General features: G+C 43.0%; 1 protein-coding gene across 4 annotated transcripts in view; it reads left to right on the top strand.

The window, feature by feature from the left end:
* The first annotated feature begins 11,945 nt into the window (after positions 1-11,945).
* IL16 (interleukin 16) overlaps positions 11,946-18,323 on the top strand; it is a 131,649-nt gene continuing 125,271 nt past the window's right edge. For all 4 annotated transcript variants that reach the window (XM_081292660.1, XM_081292659.1, XM_081292658.1 and 1 more), the window contains exon 1: positions 11,946-12,076. In XM_081292660.1, coding sequence (XP_081148786.1) covers positions 12,037-12,076 — 40 coding nt within the window. In that variant the 5' untranslated portion in view covers positions 11,946-12,036. The remainder of the gene's footprint in view (positions 12,077-18,323) is intronic.

Genomic DNA, 18,323 nt, shown 5'->3' with positions numbered 1-18,323 from the left:
CTATATGCAGATGATGCTCAAATTTCTAACCCTATCTGGATCTTTCTCCTAATCTCCAATTCCTGCATTCATATGCCCACTAGGAATCTCCACTCTCTATAGCCCACAGATGCTCAAAACTCTCTATGTCCAGACTGAACTCATTGTGATTCCTCCTCCTTCCAGCTGTTCTCCCGGCATTTACTATTTTAGTAACTGAAAGTGTCAATCATTTAGCCATCCATGCCATTGTTTAACAAGTTTTAAAAAATTTGAGTTCTCACTATATGTCAGAGCCTGAGTTAGGTAATGAAACATAAAGATGAATAAGATCTAGGCTTTGCTCAGAATGTACTCACAACCTAGGGAAGAGGATGGACATATAAATGAATAGGAAGAACGCAGCATCAGCAATATGCAGAGGACGTGATAGCATGGGAAGGAGGTTTGACTCACATTGGCACTGGGATCTTTGAAGGAGGGTTCAGAAGGGTGATCCCTGAGCTGAGAATCAAAAGGCAAGATAAAGAAGCAGGAGGGAACATATGCAAAAGCAGGGAGATGAGAAAGGTGGGAACTATCAATTCAATGTCAGTATGAATTTGATGTGGCTGCAGAAGCAGACAGGGGACAGTTGATGAAAAGCTTATATTCCTTGTTCAAAAGGCTTGTAAAACCTTTTGCACAAATAACTGTGCCAAAACCAGTAGAGATACAGAGAGTTTATGTCGCCTCTCAGAGGAATGATAAGTAGAAAATGAAAAGGTCAGATTGCTATGGCTGTGGGAGAGGGTGAAGTTGAGGAGTGTGAGACTGGTGAATGGGTACAGAAGTTAGGGAATATGAGGGTCACCTTGGCTGTAGAGCATGAGAATCTCAAGAAGGAAGAGGCAGGGCAACAGGGAGAGGTTAGTGGGTTTGAGAGATGGTTAGGATGTCTAACCGTCAGGAAGTTGAGATAAGGAAAAGAAGGAGTCAAGGTGATTTGCAGACATTGGCCTGGATGATGGGAACACAGTAATGATGCGAGGACAGAAGACAAAGGAGGTCTCAGAAACAGTCTCCACATATAGATAGTGGTCCCTTGAACTCATTCTGTGTCTCATGTTTCTGAACCAAGGTACACAGTGGTTCCTGTGGCTCAAACATGCTCACTGTCCTTTCCCATCTGGCTCACCCATCAAACCTTCAGAGGGAACTCATTGGAGCAGAACCTTTCTGACTTGGCTCAGTGGGGTCTGTGCCATCTTTTGGGTTTCTTCCACATCACCCAGAGCTCAGGCTGTACTTATTCCCAGATAATTCTATTCCAGTGCGTTTTCTCTGTCCCTTCTATCACTTTCCATTAGACAATGACAGAAGGCTGGAGTCATTCAGTTGCTGTTTGCAGACTGCTGAACTCATCTTGGGAAGAGCTGAGGGTTCTTTCTGGCTATGTAGCTAAAATCCAAGGCACCTGGGAAGCAAGGAAAACTGAAGTTTTGACATTGTGACAGTTGTTATCAGTGTGGTTTCAGGGAAAGAGGAGGAATCGTGAGGAGTGTAGTATGTGACCATCTAATGGTGTGATTTGGGGCTGTAGTAACTTCTCTGCCTATTAGGAGAGTGGAAAGTTTCTTCTGTGTGAGTGAATGACCCAGTACATTTGGAGGCAAAGCATAGAGGCAATCAAGTATGGGCCAAGGTCATTCAGGAACCATGGCGGGAAAAGAATGGCTGGAGGAAAAGTAATAGCAATGGAAGGATCAGCAAGATGGCAACAGGAGGCTGCACTAAGAGCTCAGTTGTGAGGCTTTAGGCAGTACTCTCGCTTGGTTCCTCAGCACTGCAGGATAAGAACCAGACACAATGGGATGCTTGAAAAGGTCAAAGAGGAGAACAAAGATTCCAGGGGCAGAAGCCCAAGGCTGAGACTATAAGAGTAGAAGCAAAAGGATCATTGGGGCTGTGTGCCCTCAGATAGTACATGTATGGAAACAGTAACTCAGAAGTGCTCCAAGACAACAGGAGCATTGTGTCCAATGCAGACAATGTGGGACAGCAACCCAAGCAGATTTCAGGCCTTCAATGTGGTTCTCAAGAAGGTTTCATGGTCTGGCAGCCTTATTGGTGACCTCTGTTATCTCCATGGCCAGTGCAAAGAAGAGACAGTGTAAAATAGCTCTGGGAGGAGTTGGAAGGAACTTGTTCTGCAGAGAATGGGAAGCTTCATGACTTTCTCTCCATGGGGTCTTGTCTGCATTCTCATTGTTGGAGCTCCTCTCTCTCCATGAGCCCACTCTTGACCTGTACATCTTCCAGTCCAACCCCACCTCTGTGCTTACTAGCACTTTGATGTTCTTTTATTCTACCCTTTGGACTTTGGGCTGAGATCTGGTCTTTATAATTTGACTCTTGGGCCTCCCTTGAGAACTGAGCCTTGAACCTCCCTTGAACCTCTTGTGTCAACTCCCTGTACTTCAGTCTGCCTCAGAGAGGAGACATGGCCTTGAGTGGACCATTGGCCTTTTTTTTTTTTTGGTTGACCTCTATCCAAGCACATTCAGTTCTCCGTGGAGAAGTAGGATTCAGACAATGGACTTTTGTTCTCTGTCAGCCTTCATCCCAGCATTCTGTCAAATAGTGCCTCTTCCAACTTTCCCTAGGTGGATCCATTGAGTAATCTGGGACCAAACTTACTTAAGGTAGGAAGAACAAAACTTTCTTAAACCTTCAAATTGTGGGTGCATTATCTACCTATTCCCCACAAGGGAGAACAAAAACATGATGCCCCAGGACTTAGCCTGAGACTTTTGTGTTGATTTTGGTTCCCAAGCCATCTGTCGGTCTTTGTTATTTATTGTTTCCTAAATAAACTAGCCCCTGTCTAAACTAGCAGTGGAATTCTTTTACTTCTCATTTTTTGTACTATGATACCATCATCATCACCACCATCATCATTGTCACCACCATGATCACCACTACCACCATCAGCAGCATTGCCAAAATCCCCACCATCGCCATTAACTTTTTTTTTTTTTAACAAGGACATGATCTGTCCAACTATTAGTGTGAAAACCCACTTGAAAGTATCACACAGAACTCAGGGAAGTTGGCATATTGTGTTCAAAATTGAAGGCGTCAGTGTACCAATGAGCATGTATCATCTCTATGGAAAAAAGACAAGCCATGGTCCAGGGAGGAAAGCTGCAGGCCTTGAATTCTGGTAGTCTCTGGGTTTAGTCCTTCAAAGGTCAGTCTCAAATTGGAAAGAGGCTGGAGAAAAACAGCAAGTGTGGAACCAGAGGAGACAGAGTTCATGAAGAAGGGCTAGGAGCCGGAGCAGGCAAAGGATTGCTCAGAAGTGGCCTCATAAATGTTGGCACCCATTGCAAGGATCCTGTTCTACCAAGAGTTGACTTGAGTCAGATTTGTGAGGACAGAAAAGAACGTAGTTAGAGGGCAGGCATTTGAGTCACCCATGATGATATGTCTGCAGCACCACTCCTAGCTCAGTTCAGGTGCCCAGGAGTCCTTGTTGCATTGAGCTGACTTCCTGGTGACAGATAATATGGTGAGCTTCTTCCCATGAACTATAATTGCTTTTGGGACTTATATATAGTTAATACAGTATTTTAAGATTTTTTTTTATATTGGCCATAGATAAATAATAATAAGTATGCATGTGTGTATACATATGCAAATATACATATGCAAATATATGTGTGCCTATACACACACACACACACACACACATATATATATATACACATAATGTAAAACATATGCACATAACCTAAAACTTTTACATTAAAACAATAAAAGTCTTCCAGAATGAAATAAGACTTTATATTTCTGGGTCTGTAGAATGTATTTTATGATAAATTAAATAAAAAGGCCAGAAGGTTTTCAGGAATGTACTTTCACAAGTTCAAAGCACATGAAATACTGATAAAGCAAGATTACTGGTCTTTATAATTTACTGAGATGTCTTTCTGCTTGGGAGCCCCTGTGAGCAAAGAAGACCTTGACCAGGACACCTCTGGGCAACTCTTTTGCAGTGCACTGGTTACAACACTGGTTACAACAGGACAATGTAGCAAGCATAGGTGGCTGAGATGGATTCTGATGGTCCGAGAGTGGTTGGCATGAGTGAGTAGTCCCTGGGGTTTTTCCTATTTCTATGATTATTTGTTCTTGAAAAAATCATTTTCCTTCCAGACTTCAGTATTCCCATGTGAGAGGGTTGCAGTGAGAGGGCTGCTTTTGGACATGAGTTTCCCTGATGTGTTCAACAAAGTTCTAGGGGACTGCTAGGCAGGGTAAGGGGGCAAGGACCATAGACTTGTCATCCCACTTTCAGCCAGAGAAACTTCACATTTATCTGTGTTAGCTATTACTGTTCCATGCAGGATATTGTTTGAAGAAAGAGATCTGGTCCTCTCAAATTACATGAATTAGATCATCTATTATCCTTTCAGCTCTGACTTCACTAGGTCCATGATGATGCTTGCCCAAGGCTTAGACTGGGTACCAAAGTTCATTTCAGGCCTCTCTGGGAACAGGTCTTGTAAGTCTTTTTTGCTAATGCAGCTATTTAGTTCTTGATTGAGAAACTATAATTGTCACTTTTATGGTCCTTAGGTAAGAATGTAAGAATACTGGGTGTTAATCCCACCTCCATCATTTCTTAGTTTTGTGATCCCTGGCAAGTCCCTGACCTCTGTGGACCTCTATTTCTACATCACAAAATGGGGAAATGATAAAGAGTAAATAATATATGTGGTAGGATAGTTCTTTGTATCATGTGAGGTGTATAAGGATCGACCATCATTATTGGGTGTTTGATAGTTAATCAGATTTTGAGGATTCCAGTGCTAGATGCCTGATGGAATTTCAGGACTTTTCTCTGAGATCTGGGGTTATCAGATCTTCCAGGTTAGGGAAGCAATCTGTGCTTATTCTCTTCTTTGAACTATTGTGTGAGACTCAATTCATACTTAACATAAATGTTTAAAAATTATAAAGCATTTTACTGTGCATGATGGCACACTCCTGTAATTCAAGTGACTCAGGAGGCTGAGGCAATAGGATTGCAAGTTCAAAGGCAGCCTTAGAAACTTAGGAAGGTCCTAAGCAACTTAGCAAGAATTGTTTCAAAATTAAAAAAAAAAAACAAATAAAAAAGAGGGGCTGGGGATGTGGGTCAGTGGTTAAGTGCTCTGGATTCAATTCCTGTTAGTTAATACATATATAACTAATATATATATATATATATATATATATATATATATATATACATATATATAAAATTTAAAATGCTATAAGTCAGTATAATAGTTTTCTATAATTTTCTGAGTGCAAAAATAAATGATCAATGTGTCAAAATGAATTCTACTGTCATGTATAACTAACTAGAATAAATTAAAAAATTAAAAAATCAAAAAAGATAAATGATGACAGCAATGAACATGTTAAGGCTAACGGGTTTACTGAACAAGAAAAGATTTTTAAATGTATTTATTACTCACAAAGTTGAAGGCAACTGGGTTAATGATTACATTTTAAGCTAAAATATAGTTTACTGGCTTTCACTGAGTCACCCTGGCTCCCTTGGGGTCACCGTCATGTAGGCTGTCACTGTCACTCCACATGGTGTGGCAGCTCTATCTGTGAGAATGTGTGGGAAATGGCCAGCAGTTGAAGAGACAATGCTGACCTCTTCTGATGACAAAGCTTGGGGGACACTGCAGGCCACTTGCTACATAGTACCCTGGTGTAGAATAAAGAGCAAAGTCTTCAAGGTTTGTGAGCCTGGGGTGGCTCAGCCCTCTTCTGAGTTAAATGTGACTTGATAATGTCAGCAGGGAATTCAGAGGCCCAGGCAATGGGAAATGGGAGGAAGCAGGCTGTGGGAACTGGTCCTGGGGCTGCCATGGGCCTGGCCCCTAGAGAACACCACAGGGAGTTATATAACAGGGAGTGGTGGAGTTGGACTGGATTTGGGCTGTCTGTCCTGGGGAAGTAGCCTGAGCTGGAATCTGATGGGGCAGTAGCTGGTGGCCTTGGAAGCATGGAGCAAGGGCACACAGCATGTCCAATCTCTATGTTAGAGGCTGCCAAACTAGATGGAGTCTGAGTCAAGAGGAAGGGAGTGGGAAAGGCTCCAGGATCTTCGGGAATGGATAAGCCAGTCGACTGAAACAAGAGGCAGGCTCAGCAGACCTCGCCAGTACATGAGGACTGAGAGGACTCAGGGCTCCTGCCAGGCCCAGCAGTGAGGTCACCGTGGGCCTCACCAGTCAAGCTTTTTAAGTCCCCCAGCATCTTGGCTCTCTGGTCAAAATTGGCTCAGGGCTGGGTGGGGCCCACTTTGTAACTGTAGGTATCTGTGTCCATACCCCTGAGAGTCTGAGGGACTCCAAGGACTAACCAAGGAAAGGACATGGCTGGCTGAGGTGAGCACAGCTCAGGGTACTGCAGAGTAGCTGAGAGACATCAACACGTTCAGAGCTCCAGCATTCTGCCCCTGAAGGGCTGGTGAGGGGGTGCTGCTGCTGGAGGTACGGCAAGGTCAAGGGGAGGACAGAGTGGAAAGTGGTTGGTTGAGATTACATTTCTCCCCAGGTGAGAATTGGGACCTTTCTTTTTGTTGTTGTTGTTGTTGTTGTAGACCTTTGGATGTAACCAAAAGATGCTTGCTTAGTCTTCTTTGTACAGGGGAAAGATGGCAAGGATTTAGGATTTAGATTTGTGTATGGAAGAGTCACATATAAGGATAAAAGAAATAGAAAAACTTCCCACATGTGGAAATCCCCTCCTCCACATTCTAGCTTTTCTCTATAATCTGTGATTATAAATGAGGTTTGCTGATTGACACCTCTCCAGTAGCCCTCACTGTGGGGTATATTCTGAAAGAACGGGATTGTACAAAGAAGCTTGGTGATTTAAAAATCTTCTGCCTAGAGCTGGTGGTGGCCTGAAACTAAGAAGTCAGTGTCAGGGGCCTTCCATCTCAGGCACTTGTGCTTGGGATCCTCAAGTCAACCAGCTGGAAATGACCACTGCTGTAAATTTGGGAAATGTTAACATCAGAAGACATGGTGTCTGGCTAGTGCTTTCCAATGCAGCCTCCTGAACTTCCCACCAAACCTCCCACAGCACAAAGAATAACTCAAAAACTTCACCAATGCAGAAACCTAGATTTAAACCACACAATTTGGTTGAGAAAATCAGTCAACAAACATTTATCTATTATGTGCCAAGGACTGTTCCAAGCACTTGGGATAAATCAATGAACAAAATAAAGATGTCTTCCTCATTGAGAATGCAATCTCTACGTCTATGCATACCTCCCTCCCTGGGAACAAAACTTGTTCCTCTTGGGGAAAAAAGCAAATAATACAGAAAAAAGTATATATATTTTTTCTTTTCAGGGAAAAAAATCTGTTTTTGTTTGGAAAAAACAATTTACAAAATACAGAGAAAAAGAAATCAAAAGCACTACCAATCCCACTAGCCAGAAATAACCTCTGTTCACATCTTGGCATAATCACAGAAAAAAAAAAACAATCATATATAAACACATTAGTCTCCCTTATTCTTCTGTAACTGAATGTAACTCTGAAGACACCTTTTGGGCAGATGATGGGAAATTAATCTTTTTCAATTTAAAGTAATTTTACTCACTTCTGATTTAAAATTTAGCCCCTTCTGGGTAACTGATCAGTTCCGGGTTCCCTCCTTGTGTGTCTGCTGTGTAATATCGTGGTGTTGGGCAGGTGTGCACAGCCCACTGTTGCTTCTCTGCTGGAATTCTCTGCGGATGTAGTCATCAGTATCTCCAGCTTGTCTGGGGAGCCTCCATCCTCACTATATTAAAATGGGGAATCATCTGGTTCTTTGATCTGTGAAAGTTGACCTGCTTCCTCCACATTCAATGGTCAAGGATTCCCTGGAGCAGCTGGCATATCCAGATAACTCTAGATATCTCTACTAGGACCCCACAGGAGCATTCAAATGCACTCACAGCCCCTCTGTGAGACCCAGAAGAATATTCCAGAATCTTTGTCCTAATACTCTGGATGGATGTTTCTACTCCAGATAGGTTCGGGTTACTCAAATGAGGCTCTTTTCTCCCAGAATTTCAGGCAGGAAGTGGGCATGGTGTATGAGCTCTTCTCTATTGCATTCCAATGCTTAATGCCAGCTTTTGGAAGGGGCAAAGTCCTTTTTGGTTCAACCTGTGACTTGGAACCTTACCCTCCTTAGTGCTAGGTAGACTTTTATCTCCTTTTGGATATGAAAAATACTGCCCTGGTATCATCCCCTGTCTTCTCATATGGTCTATGATATAAATTTTGTGCTTTGCTTAGAGTTCTCCAGGCTTCTTTCTTCATAGTAAAGCCAAGCTTTTGACATCAAAGAAACAAATGAAATAAAACACAAATGCAAATCTAGTCATTTCCATACAAAGTTTGTAAGACAAAATATCATCTTACAGTTCTGAAAGTCAGAAGCCCAAAATGGGCCTCGCTAGGCTAAAATCAAAGTGTTGGCAGGATTGCATTTCTCTCTGGAGGCTGGAGGGGAGAATCTATTTCCTTTCTTTTCCAGCCTCTGGAGACCACCTGCATTCTTGGCTTGTGGTTCCTTCTTCCATCTTTGAGGCCAGCCATGTGGCTTCTTCAATTCTTTTCCTGGCTCTCACCTCCTCTTCTGCCTCCCTCTTCCACTTGTAAGGATTCTAGTGATTATGCTGGGCTTGTCTGAGAACCCTGGCAATCCCCTTCACTGATTAGCAACCTCAATTCTGCCTGTGATCTTCCTTCCCCCTTACCATGTAACATTACATATTCACAGGTTCCTGGCATCAGGCATGGACTTCTTTGGTGGAGCCATTATTCTGCCCATCATATCAAAGAATAATTCCTTGGTCAAAGGCTTGATTCATATGATCAAAAGCCAAAGCTGCTTTTTTTGATGTTTCTGTACTATTTTTAAATTTAATTTATTTTGTTTTTTACTTAGTGTGTTATAATTATATGTAATATTGGAATTCGTTGTTACACATTTGTACATGCACACAATATAACTACATAATTTGGTCAGTCTCATTGTCCACTACTTCCTCTTTCCCTCCTCACCTCCCACTTGTTCCCTTTCTCTATTCTATTGGTAAAAGCTATAGCTTATAATATTATAGCTTTGAAATTGATTGAACAAAGTCAGCTTAGGTTTTTCAAAGATAATGATTGGACTTAAAATAGTTTTTAGTTAAAAAAATTTTATCATCCTATAGGTGGTAGACATTGAAAGCCATTGCTCCTTCCTCAATTGTGGGGTAAATATAGTGAATAGTTGAAAGTTCAATGGGATATTGGTGAAAATAAAAACACCAATTCAATTTTACTTGTTTGTATTTAATTTTGTTTCCTGTATGTGGATCAACAGTATACCCTATTTTTTAAACTATTTTACTTATTTAGCCACAACATCAGAGATGTTTCTGTGAAGCCAGGTACACTGGTGCACACCTGTAATCCCAGCAACTCAGGAGTCTAAGGCCAGAGGATCACAAGTTCAAAGCCACTCTCAGCAACTTAGTAAGATCCTCTCTCAAAAATAAAGAAATAAAAAAAGGTCTGGGGATGTAGCCCAGTGATAAAATGCCCCTAGGTTCAATCCCCAGTACCAAATAAATAAATAAATAAATAAATAAATAAATAAATAAATAAATAAATAAATAAGACATCTTTCTGTGACCATAAAAGCTAATTTATCACTATTCATGCCATGCATCTAGGTCATTCCTATTGCTGCTGAGGTTGGGCACTATTGAAATGCGAGACATTGTATATCTCCTGGTGCTCATGCCACAGTGGTGGCATCCTACAACCCCAGGGCCTAGGAGATTAATAGGTTAGCCAGAGTAAGATAGGACTGACAGTAGTGAGGTGGCAGCTCTGATCCCTGCCCTCACCATGGGTAAGGATGACTCTGGGGGAGCTGTTCTGATTCCAAGTGCTGATAACAGAGATTTTTCAATCTGTAATACTCCTTTGAGAAATGATTAAGTTTTTTTCTTAATTACTAAGGATTGAACCCAGGGCTGCTATACTACTGAGAGAGCAGTATCTCCCCTCCTTTTTTTTTTTTTAAAAAAAAATTTTGAGACTAGGTGTGGGAGGCCATCCTCACACGTGATTTGAGTTATCTCCCTGGCTGGGCTAGAGGCGCTTAGGCACAGCTGTGTCAGAGCTTTCCCCACCCTTCTCAGGTCCAAGGGCTTGTCTGTGCAGAGGCTTGTCTGGCCACTACCCCAAAGACCTAATCGTCGCCCCTGACCTTGGGATGCTGCCCCCCTTAATCTTCATTGGATGGGATTTTCCCTAGAATTTTTTGTTCCCCAATAAAAATCTACTCCCTGGCGTGTTCTCTCTCGCTAGCCTCTTCAGTAAACCTCACTACCACAATAGGTGGCTGGAGGCTGGGGCTAGGAGGAGCTGTCCTGAAGCTGGTTTAAAGGTAATTAGAGTCTTGACTCTTTAATTCAAAACTCCCTAGAGGTTTCTCACATCTCGAACCTTCGTTCATGAAGCCGGCACTGGTCTCAGGCTAAAACAGGGCTTCTCTAGGCTTCTGAAGCTGGCCTTGCGCTAGCAATCCTCTTGCCTCAGCCTCCCAGGTCAGTGGGATTTCAGGTGTGTACCACCATACCCAGCCTTTAAGGTATGTTTGTGGGGGCAAGTGTGTGTGTGGGGGAGATCACCTTGATTTTGAGGTAGATTAAGCAGACTTATGGTGATTCTTGGAGGTCCCAAGTGGTAATATTGGTCAATGGGCTCCAGGCAGCCCCATCAAGGACCATGCCAGGAAGACTTGGGCACCTGGCAGGCCACGAGTTAACTTGGGAACTGGACAGGGTCTATGTTGTGGTATCCCTGGTAGGTTTTTGTCTCTCTACCAAGCAGAGCAGGCTTTCCCTTCCATCCAGTCACACTGCTCTGTCCAGAGACACGAACTGCTCTTCAGCCATTAGAGGAAGTTTCAGTTTTATTTGCTCACTTGTTACATATTTTGCTTTTTTCAATGGGGGCCTAAGGATTTATTTAACCCAGCAGTCAAATCAGTCATTTAAAATAATAGGTACAACTTGTCCAAGTCAGAAAATAAAGCTTCTTGGTATGAGAAGACAAGCAGGGGAAATTGAGTAGAGGAGGCTGAACACATTTTACAGCAGGGTTACCCAGAGCTGGGTCCCCTTTCCTTTGATCCTTCCTTGTTCTGACAGAGGCAGGAGTTCGAGCGCCTTCTGTTTGTCTTGATTAAAGCCAGCCTCCACCTTCCCCAGAGCCTGCCTGCCCTTCTGGGGACACAGACTGCATTCACCCTGAGCAGCTCTGCCCAAGCCTCTTGCAACTTTTATGAAAGGCGTTTTCACTTGGATTAAATGGGCACTGTGTCTGTGTGTGGTGTGTGAGGGAGAAAATGAATCACTTCAATTTGGGGTAAAGATTTAGGTGTTGTGTTTGTCCCACTCAAGTACATAAACACATCAGAACTCATTAGAAACACTGGGGGAGGGGTCGGAGACTCAGCATCGGGACGATGTGAACAGTGGAGCACATTTTCCATACATTAGACCTCAGAAAGAACTGGGCTCTGCCCTCTCACAACATCTTCTGGATCCAAAGGAAAGTTTGAGGTTTTACATTTCTGTTTGCGGTACAGGAAAAGGCTTATGATCTGAGGGCTTGAGTCAGTGAAATAACATTGCTTTTATACACATTTGCTTCGCAAGAAGTCCAGGAGTTGGAAGCGACCGTTGTGAAACATTATAAAGATTTTCTGGCAGAGGGAAAGGGATTTTTTTTCCTCCTCCCTCCCTGCCGAGGAAAACAGTTCTAACGAGGAGTTACTTTGTAGTTTTAACTCCCATTCAAATACTCCCAGCCCTGGAGGCTGTGGTTGATCACCCCCCCCCCCACACACACACACACACACCGCCACAGCATCTTGATCCGGGTTTGGAGGGAGTTTTCCTGGCTTTCCCTCATCCTCCGAGCCCCCGTGGTCATGAGTTTGCAGAAGAGAGTCTTCCCCAGAAGGGAGACCGGTAAGTGGAGCTTCTTCATCTGTCTCAGGGGATTTATGGGGAGATGGATTGGAGGGGCTGATCATTTTTGACATCTTCTGGGAAGGGTGGAAGAGCAGTTTTTGTTACACTATGCAGTGTGTGTGTGTGTGTGTGTGTGTGTGTGTGTGTGTGTGAGACTGTGCACATGTTTGTGTGCACATGTGTGTATGCATGCCCATGTGTGTGCAGTAACAGTCCCTGACTTTCTATCCTTGCAGAGACTGGCTGAGCTCTACCATGTGCTTGGCAGAGGGGTAAAGGGACATATCATAGGACCCCTGAGGGGATAAAAGTGAGCCCTGGCTGGCATAGAACTAAGTGCCCTCCCTTCCGTGAGTGTTGCAGGCAATGCTGAGGCAGGGGCATTCACGTCTGAATGCTATAGCTGTCAGGATCCCCATCAGCTGGGCTCCGGTTTCAGCAGAAGCAGAACAGAAGAGGGAGCTGCTCAGCTCCTAGAAGAGAATAGAGCACAAGTCTCTGGAGCACAGGGACCCCCAAGACTGGAGACTTGAGCCTTGCCTGGTAAATCTTAGAACTGGGAGGGGCCTCTGGTATCCTGGCTGGACCCTGCCTTCCTGCAGGTACAGCCCATTAGATGAGATCATTTCTTATAATAACCTTCTTTGCTCTAGAAAAATAAACAATGAGGCATCAGGGTAAAGGATTTTAACCCTTCTGCTCAGCTTTTAAAGTCAGTGCTGGCGAAACTTCAGTTCTGTTTTAACTTTGGCATAAAAGAATAAACACATGGTTTTCTTTAAAAAGGAGAATGAAGCAAGTCAAAGTCATATTCTGGCTTTTCCAGCTCCAGGAAGATATGGCTAAAGCCCTTGGGATCTTTTGCTTAGGTTCCATTCAAGCCTTTCCTGAATGCTGAAGAAAGGCTGTGGGTGGTAGGAACTGAGAAGTGGGGCTGTAGTGTCTCGTCACCTGGGCTGAAATCTTGGTTCTGAGAGGAATCCTACTTGATCTTGGAAAAGGTATTTCACTTTGCTATGGCTCAGTTTCTTCCTTTGCAAAACAGCAATCATAAATTCTTATCATACAGGATGGGAGAAGCAATAAATGAGATAAAGCTTGTGAAGTGCCCTGGGCAGTTTGTGCACAATACAGTGAACATACCAACTCTCAGAAGCAGGCTGCTCCCCTATTCTGTCACACAACCATCCCAAATGTTCAGGGCTTGTGGATGAAAAGCAGCTGTGGCCTCTCTCTCTAGCTAAAAGCACTTGAAGTGCCCCTCTTTGGAAATACACCACGTGAGTGTATCTGATCCGGTATTCAATAGGTGCTCAGTATCTAAAGAAACATCATCTCCACATTTATTCACGGGGAAGTCTTACCACTTCCTGTCCCTGGCTGCTTTGCCTTTGGTTAGGTTTCCCTGGCAACAGACTCTGAGGCAGGGATTTGTGTGTAGGAAGTTCATTGCTGAGTGCTCTGGGAAGGACACCTGCGAGGGCAAGGGAGGCAGAACTGGACAGATGGAGGAGTGGGCTGTGATATTTTGCAGCACTGGCTGATCCCAGGGGGTTTTGTACCCCTGTAATGACCAGTCATATCCTAGGAGCTGTGCTTGGAACTAGGGCATCATCCTGGGCAAAGTAGGTTGGAGGCAATGCCTGGCAACTCAGCAATGAGTGGTGACAAGCAACCCTGTGTTAGCTGTGGGAATGAACACCTTGGTTCTGGGGTGAGCCCACAACAGCCACTCAGTAAACTTGATCGTGTGCTTTCTTTTTGCTGAGTCCAGCTGTTTAGAAGATTGGGCCTGAAATACATGGACACCTGTCCTCTTCAACTCTTACATGATATTGGATAAGAGCTCTTCATAGCCAGAACTCAGAGTCCTTGCCTATAAAGTGGACAGAAGGGTGTTGGGCTATGGATGACTTCTAGGAACCCTTCTGGCTCTACCACTTCACGAGTGCAGACTTTGAGCTTGTGATTATGGTGGTTGGTTGTGTCTCCAGGTGTAGTCAGCTCATGTGACTACAGATGTCTCGATTCCTTCTGCTAGAAAATAGGAATCAAGATCTCTGGGGATCCTTGTTATAAGACCAGCCATCAGTGGGGAGATGTTCAACTTGAAAAACAGAGGAAAGTTCTGCCTAGTCCTGGAGCTAGGTGGGGAGTGGGGCTGGAGAATTCTGCTGTCTACCTCCCCCACCCCAACATTTTCCCCAAGGGGTAAAAATGTAACCATATATCTTCAATAGTTAAGAGTATCTAATGTTGCCTGGGACAAACATAGATGTAGCTGGATTTTTTTTATTACCATCCTTCCTTGACTACTTCCCAATTTTCTATTTATTTTTCAATATACAAAGAGTGAACTCACTTTTCCAAACACTTGGAATTCATTTTCAACAAATTATTTGTTTAGAGCTTTGTATGCTCCTGGCACTGTGCTGGGATCTGGGGATTATTGGGACACATTAAACGAATATGTACATGCAATGATATAAAGGAAAAGAAGGCTAGACTGTAGTGGGAGAACTGACCTAGCCTGGCTGATCAGAGGAGGTTTCGTTTGAGCTGTTTTCTGCAGGGTATGTGGGATGGGGAAGAAGATTCTGATATGATCTTTTAGTATCTCCTAATAAAAATCCACACATTCCAAGCCAGGTGCCATGGCAATCATCTGTAATCCCAGTAGCTGGAGAGGCTGAAGCAGGAAGATTGCAAATTCGAAACCTCAGCAATTTAGCAAGGCCCTAAGCAACTTAGTGACACCCTGTTGTTAACCACTGTGGCTCAGTGGCTAAGTGCCCCTGGGTTTAATCCCTGGTACAAATAATAATAATAATAATAATAATAATAATAATAATAATAATAATAATATTACACATTCTAAAGAGGAAAAAAATGTTTGTGATGAAACATGGCCAAAATTTCAGTCAGTTATCAAATTTATTTCACCAGTGGAGGGGGAGATGGAGCATTGAGGAGGCCACAGCATCAGTCTGGGTTGTTCCTGAACATGAATCTGATCAGGGGAAACAGTGTGGGCAGATCTGGCATAGGGTCATCTGTTGGGGACAGAGTTGGAGAAGCCAGCCTTAGATGAAGGGGCAACACATTTTTTTTATGGTTTGATTATGGGGTGCCCCCCAAACTCCTGTGTTAATGGAGAAATATTGAAGTGAAACGATTGCATTGCGAGAGCTGTAACCTCATTAGTCCATCCTAGTTGGAATGGATGGACTGGGTGGTTACCATATGCGGTGGAGTGTAGCTGGAAGAGGTTGCTCCCTGCTGGTGCGCCTTGAAAGGGTTAATATCCCCTGTGGCCCCTTCCCTACCCTCTCTCTGCTTCCAGACTATCATGACTTGAGCGGTTTTCCTCCACCAATCCCTTCTGCCCTGAAGTGCTGCCTTACCTTTGGTCCAGAGCAATGGACTTGGCTAACTACAGACTGAGACCTTTGGAACTGTGAGCCCTGAATAATAAACTTTCCTCCTCTAAGTTGTTTAGGTGAAGTATTTGGTCACAGCAATGCAAAGTTGACTAAAGCAACATTGCACAACAGGGATGAGAAATGAAAACTGTTTCATACCTTATGGGTTTAACTAGCCGCCGCTGTATCTTTTTAAGTCTACTTCCATTCAGGCTCTTTTTCTTGCAGCACCTTTAAAAAAAAACAAAAACAAAAACAAAAAAACCCAGACAGCTACTTAGGAGGCTGAGGCAGGAAAATCACAAGTTAAAGGCCAGTCTGGGCAACTTAGTGAGACCCTATCCCAATATAAAAATAAAAAGGCCTACTGTATAGCTTAGTGTCAAGAGCCACTGGGTTCAATTCCCTGTACTGGGGGGGGTGGCTGGGAGGACTTGTTAGCTCAAGGAGTAAGAGCTTTTTCCTGGTGGGGCTAAAATCTCACTGTGTATCAATCATCTGTCTATGTTCCTCAGTCTGGCAGCCAACCCCCAACCTTGAAAGCCCACTTTATAAAGAGAGGCTCCCTTCTCCTGAGTTGACATAGGGTCACCATGGGCATGGCCTCATTTCATCTGCTCCACTCTTTGAGCAAAGGCTAGTTGTCTTTATTTGACAAGTGAACCAACACAGGGCACAGTGGCTTTCCCTGGACAGTGAGTGACAGGACTGAGATTTGAACCCAGGCAGGTGCAATCCATTCAAAAGTTTATGTTCTTTGCACGCTACATTGATGCTCAAAAGTAACAGTGATCTTTTACACACAGGTAGTTTTTCCCATGCTCATGTTCCCACTTGATGTTGGGTTATGGATAACTTCACATTTTCCTGCATAGATGTTAGAATCACCACCTTTAATGGCCTTAGATAACCTCTTCAGATGCCTGTGCCATGGTTTATTTTATTATTTCCCATATTATTGACTTTTTGGTTTGATTTCAATTTTATTTTTTCCAAAACATGATTATAAAGATTTTTAAACATGTGGAAGAGTGGAAAGAATTGTAGTTAATAACCACTAGCTAGTTTCTACAAAGAACATTCTTACTACATTTCCTTTATCATGTGTAGCCATCTCTCTGTCCTTCTGTCTATCCAAGCATCCATATTTTCTTAGATGTGTTTCCATGCATTTCAGCCATCACTATAAAATCCATCATAAAATTAACTCAAATTTGAACAATATTTCTTGGCTATTCTCCTTTTAGAGGTAAAATTTACATACAGTGAAACACGTATCTTTTATTTTAAAAGATAAATGCAGTTTATTGTTACACTAGTATTTACATAAAGAAGAAAAGCAGAGGAGTGGAGAGAAGAATAATTTGCACACCTGATTCTAAAGACACACATCAGGACATTTTGTGTGGTAGCAATGAGCTATGACTGGGCTACTTAGGGAAAATGTAATTTCAAGGCATTCTCAACCCCACGGATTATCCAAGTTTACTTAACAAGAAACAATGATAACCTCCCATGTTACTTAGCTGCTACAAAGTCTGTTTCTAAGATGTTACTTCTTCAGAGTGAATGACCCCAATCAAGGAGAACTTGGCTGATAGAAATCCTCACAGTGTGACTTCACCTGCAGATCATCAGTGTCATTGACTTTTTATGATGACCAGCAAAATGCAATTATCTGTAAAGTAAGTAATTCATGAGCTAATTTAGGTATATTTGATCTTCAACTAAATGTCTGGAATAAAAAAAATATTTGCTTTGGTGAGGTAAGACTGGTCAGGGGTCTGAAGTAAGAAATTTGTTAAGTTCCTGTCTTGCCTCCAGCATCCAGTTTTGCTCCCTTTGCAGTACTGATGGCTGAGTCCATTAGAGTCTTTTTTAAAAAATTATTTGTTCTTCCTAGATATACATAACAGTATAGTGTATTTTGACATATTATACATACATGGGGTATAACTTATTCTAATTAGGATCCCGTTCTTATGGGTGTACATGATGTGGATTTTCACTGATGGTGATTTGTATATGAAACACACATATCATAAGTGCACCATTCAGTTAGCTTTGACAAGTGTATACACCTGTGTAAGCTGCACATACTCCTATCAAGATATAAAACATTACCATCACCCTAGAAAACTCCCTCATGCCCCTTCTCAGTTGCTTTGTTTTTACTGATATTATATAATATAACATATCATTACATTTAAAGGCTTAGTTAAATACAGTATGGTATCTCTTTTGTCCTCCCTGAGCCGTGGGGGCAGAGTCCTTGCTTGTAGAGACCTCAGCTGTAACCGTCTCACTAAGTTGCCCAGACTGGCCTTGAACTTGTGATTTTCCTGCCTCAGCCTCCTAAGTAGCGGTCTGTTTATTTTTTTAAAAAGGTGCTGCAAGAAAAAGTGTGCGCTCATGCATGTGCAGGCTTACAGTGAGCTTGTCCATTGGTCCATTTGTTTATTTTGCATCTGTGTCTATGTGTTGACCACAGTGACTCCTCTCTCCTGCTTTCCATTGCACTCCCAATCCCTTCCTCTAACAGCTATTTAGTATTCGCTTTGTGCCAGGTACTGTATTAGATGCCAGAGCTACAGGGGGAAACATAAGACCTTGTTCCTGGCACCAGCTGTGGCGGACAGGCCTTATGATGTGTTAAAGTGTAGACACTAGTTGGGGTTGTGGGACAAGGTAGCATGCCAGGCAGTAGGTTATCCTCAGCTAAAGGGCCCAGGGAAGAAATGTACAGAGAGTGTCCCAGGCTGTCACTAGGATGAGGTTAAGGTTGTTGTTTTGGGTACCGATAGTGGGGTTAGGAATGGACC

Source organism: Spermophilus citellus (genome assembly GCF_964194105.1).
Source record: "Spermophilus citellus genome assembly, chromosome: 4".
Classification (NCBI taxonomy): domain Eukaryota; kingdom Metazoa; phylum Chordata; class Mammalia; order Rodentia; family Sciuridae; genus Spermophilus; species Spermophilus citellus.
The sequence above is the reverse complement of the archived record's forward strand: the minus strand, read 5'-3'. Positions and strand labels throughout refer to the sequence as shown.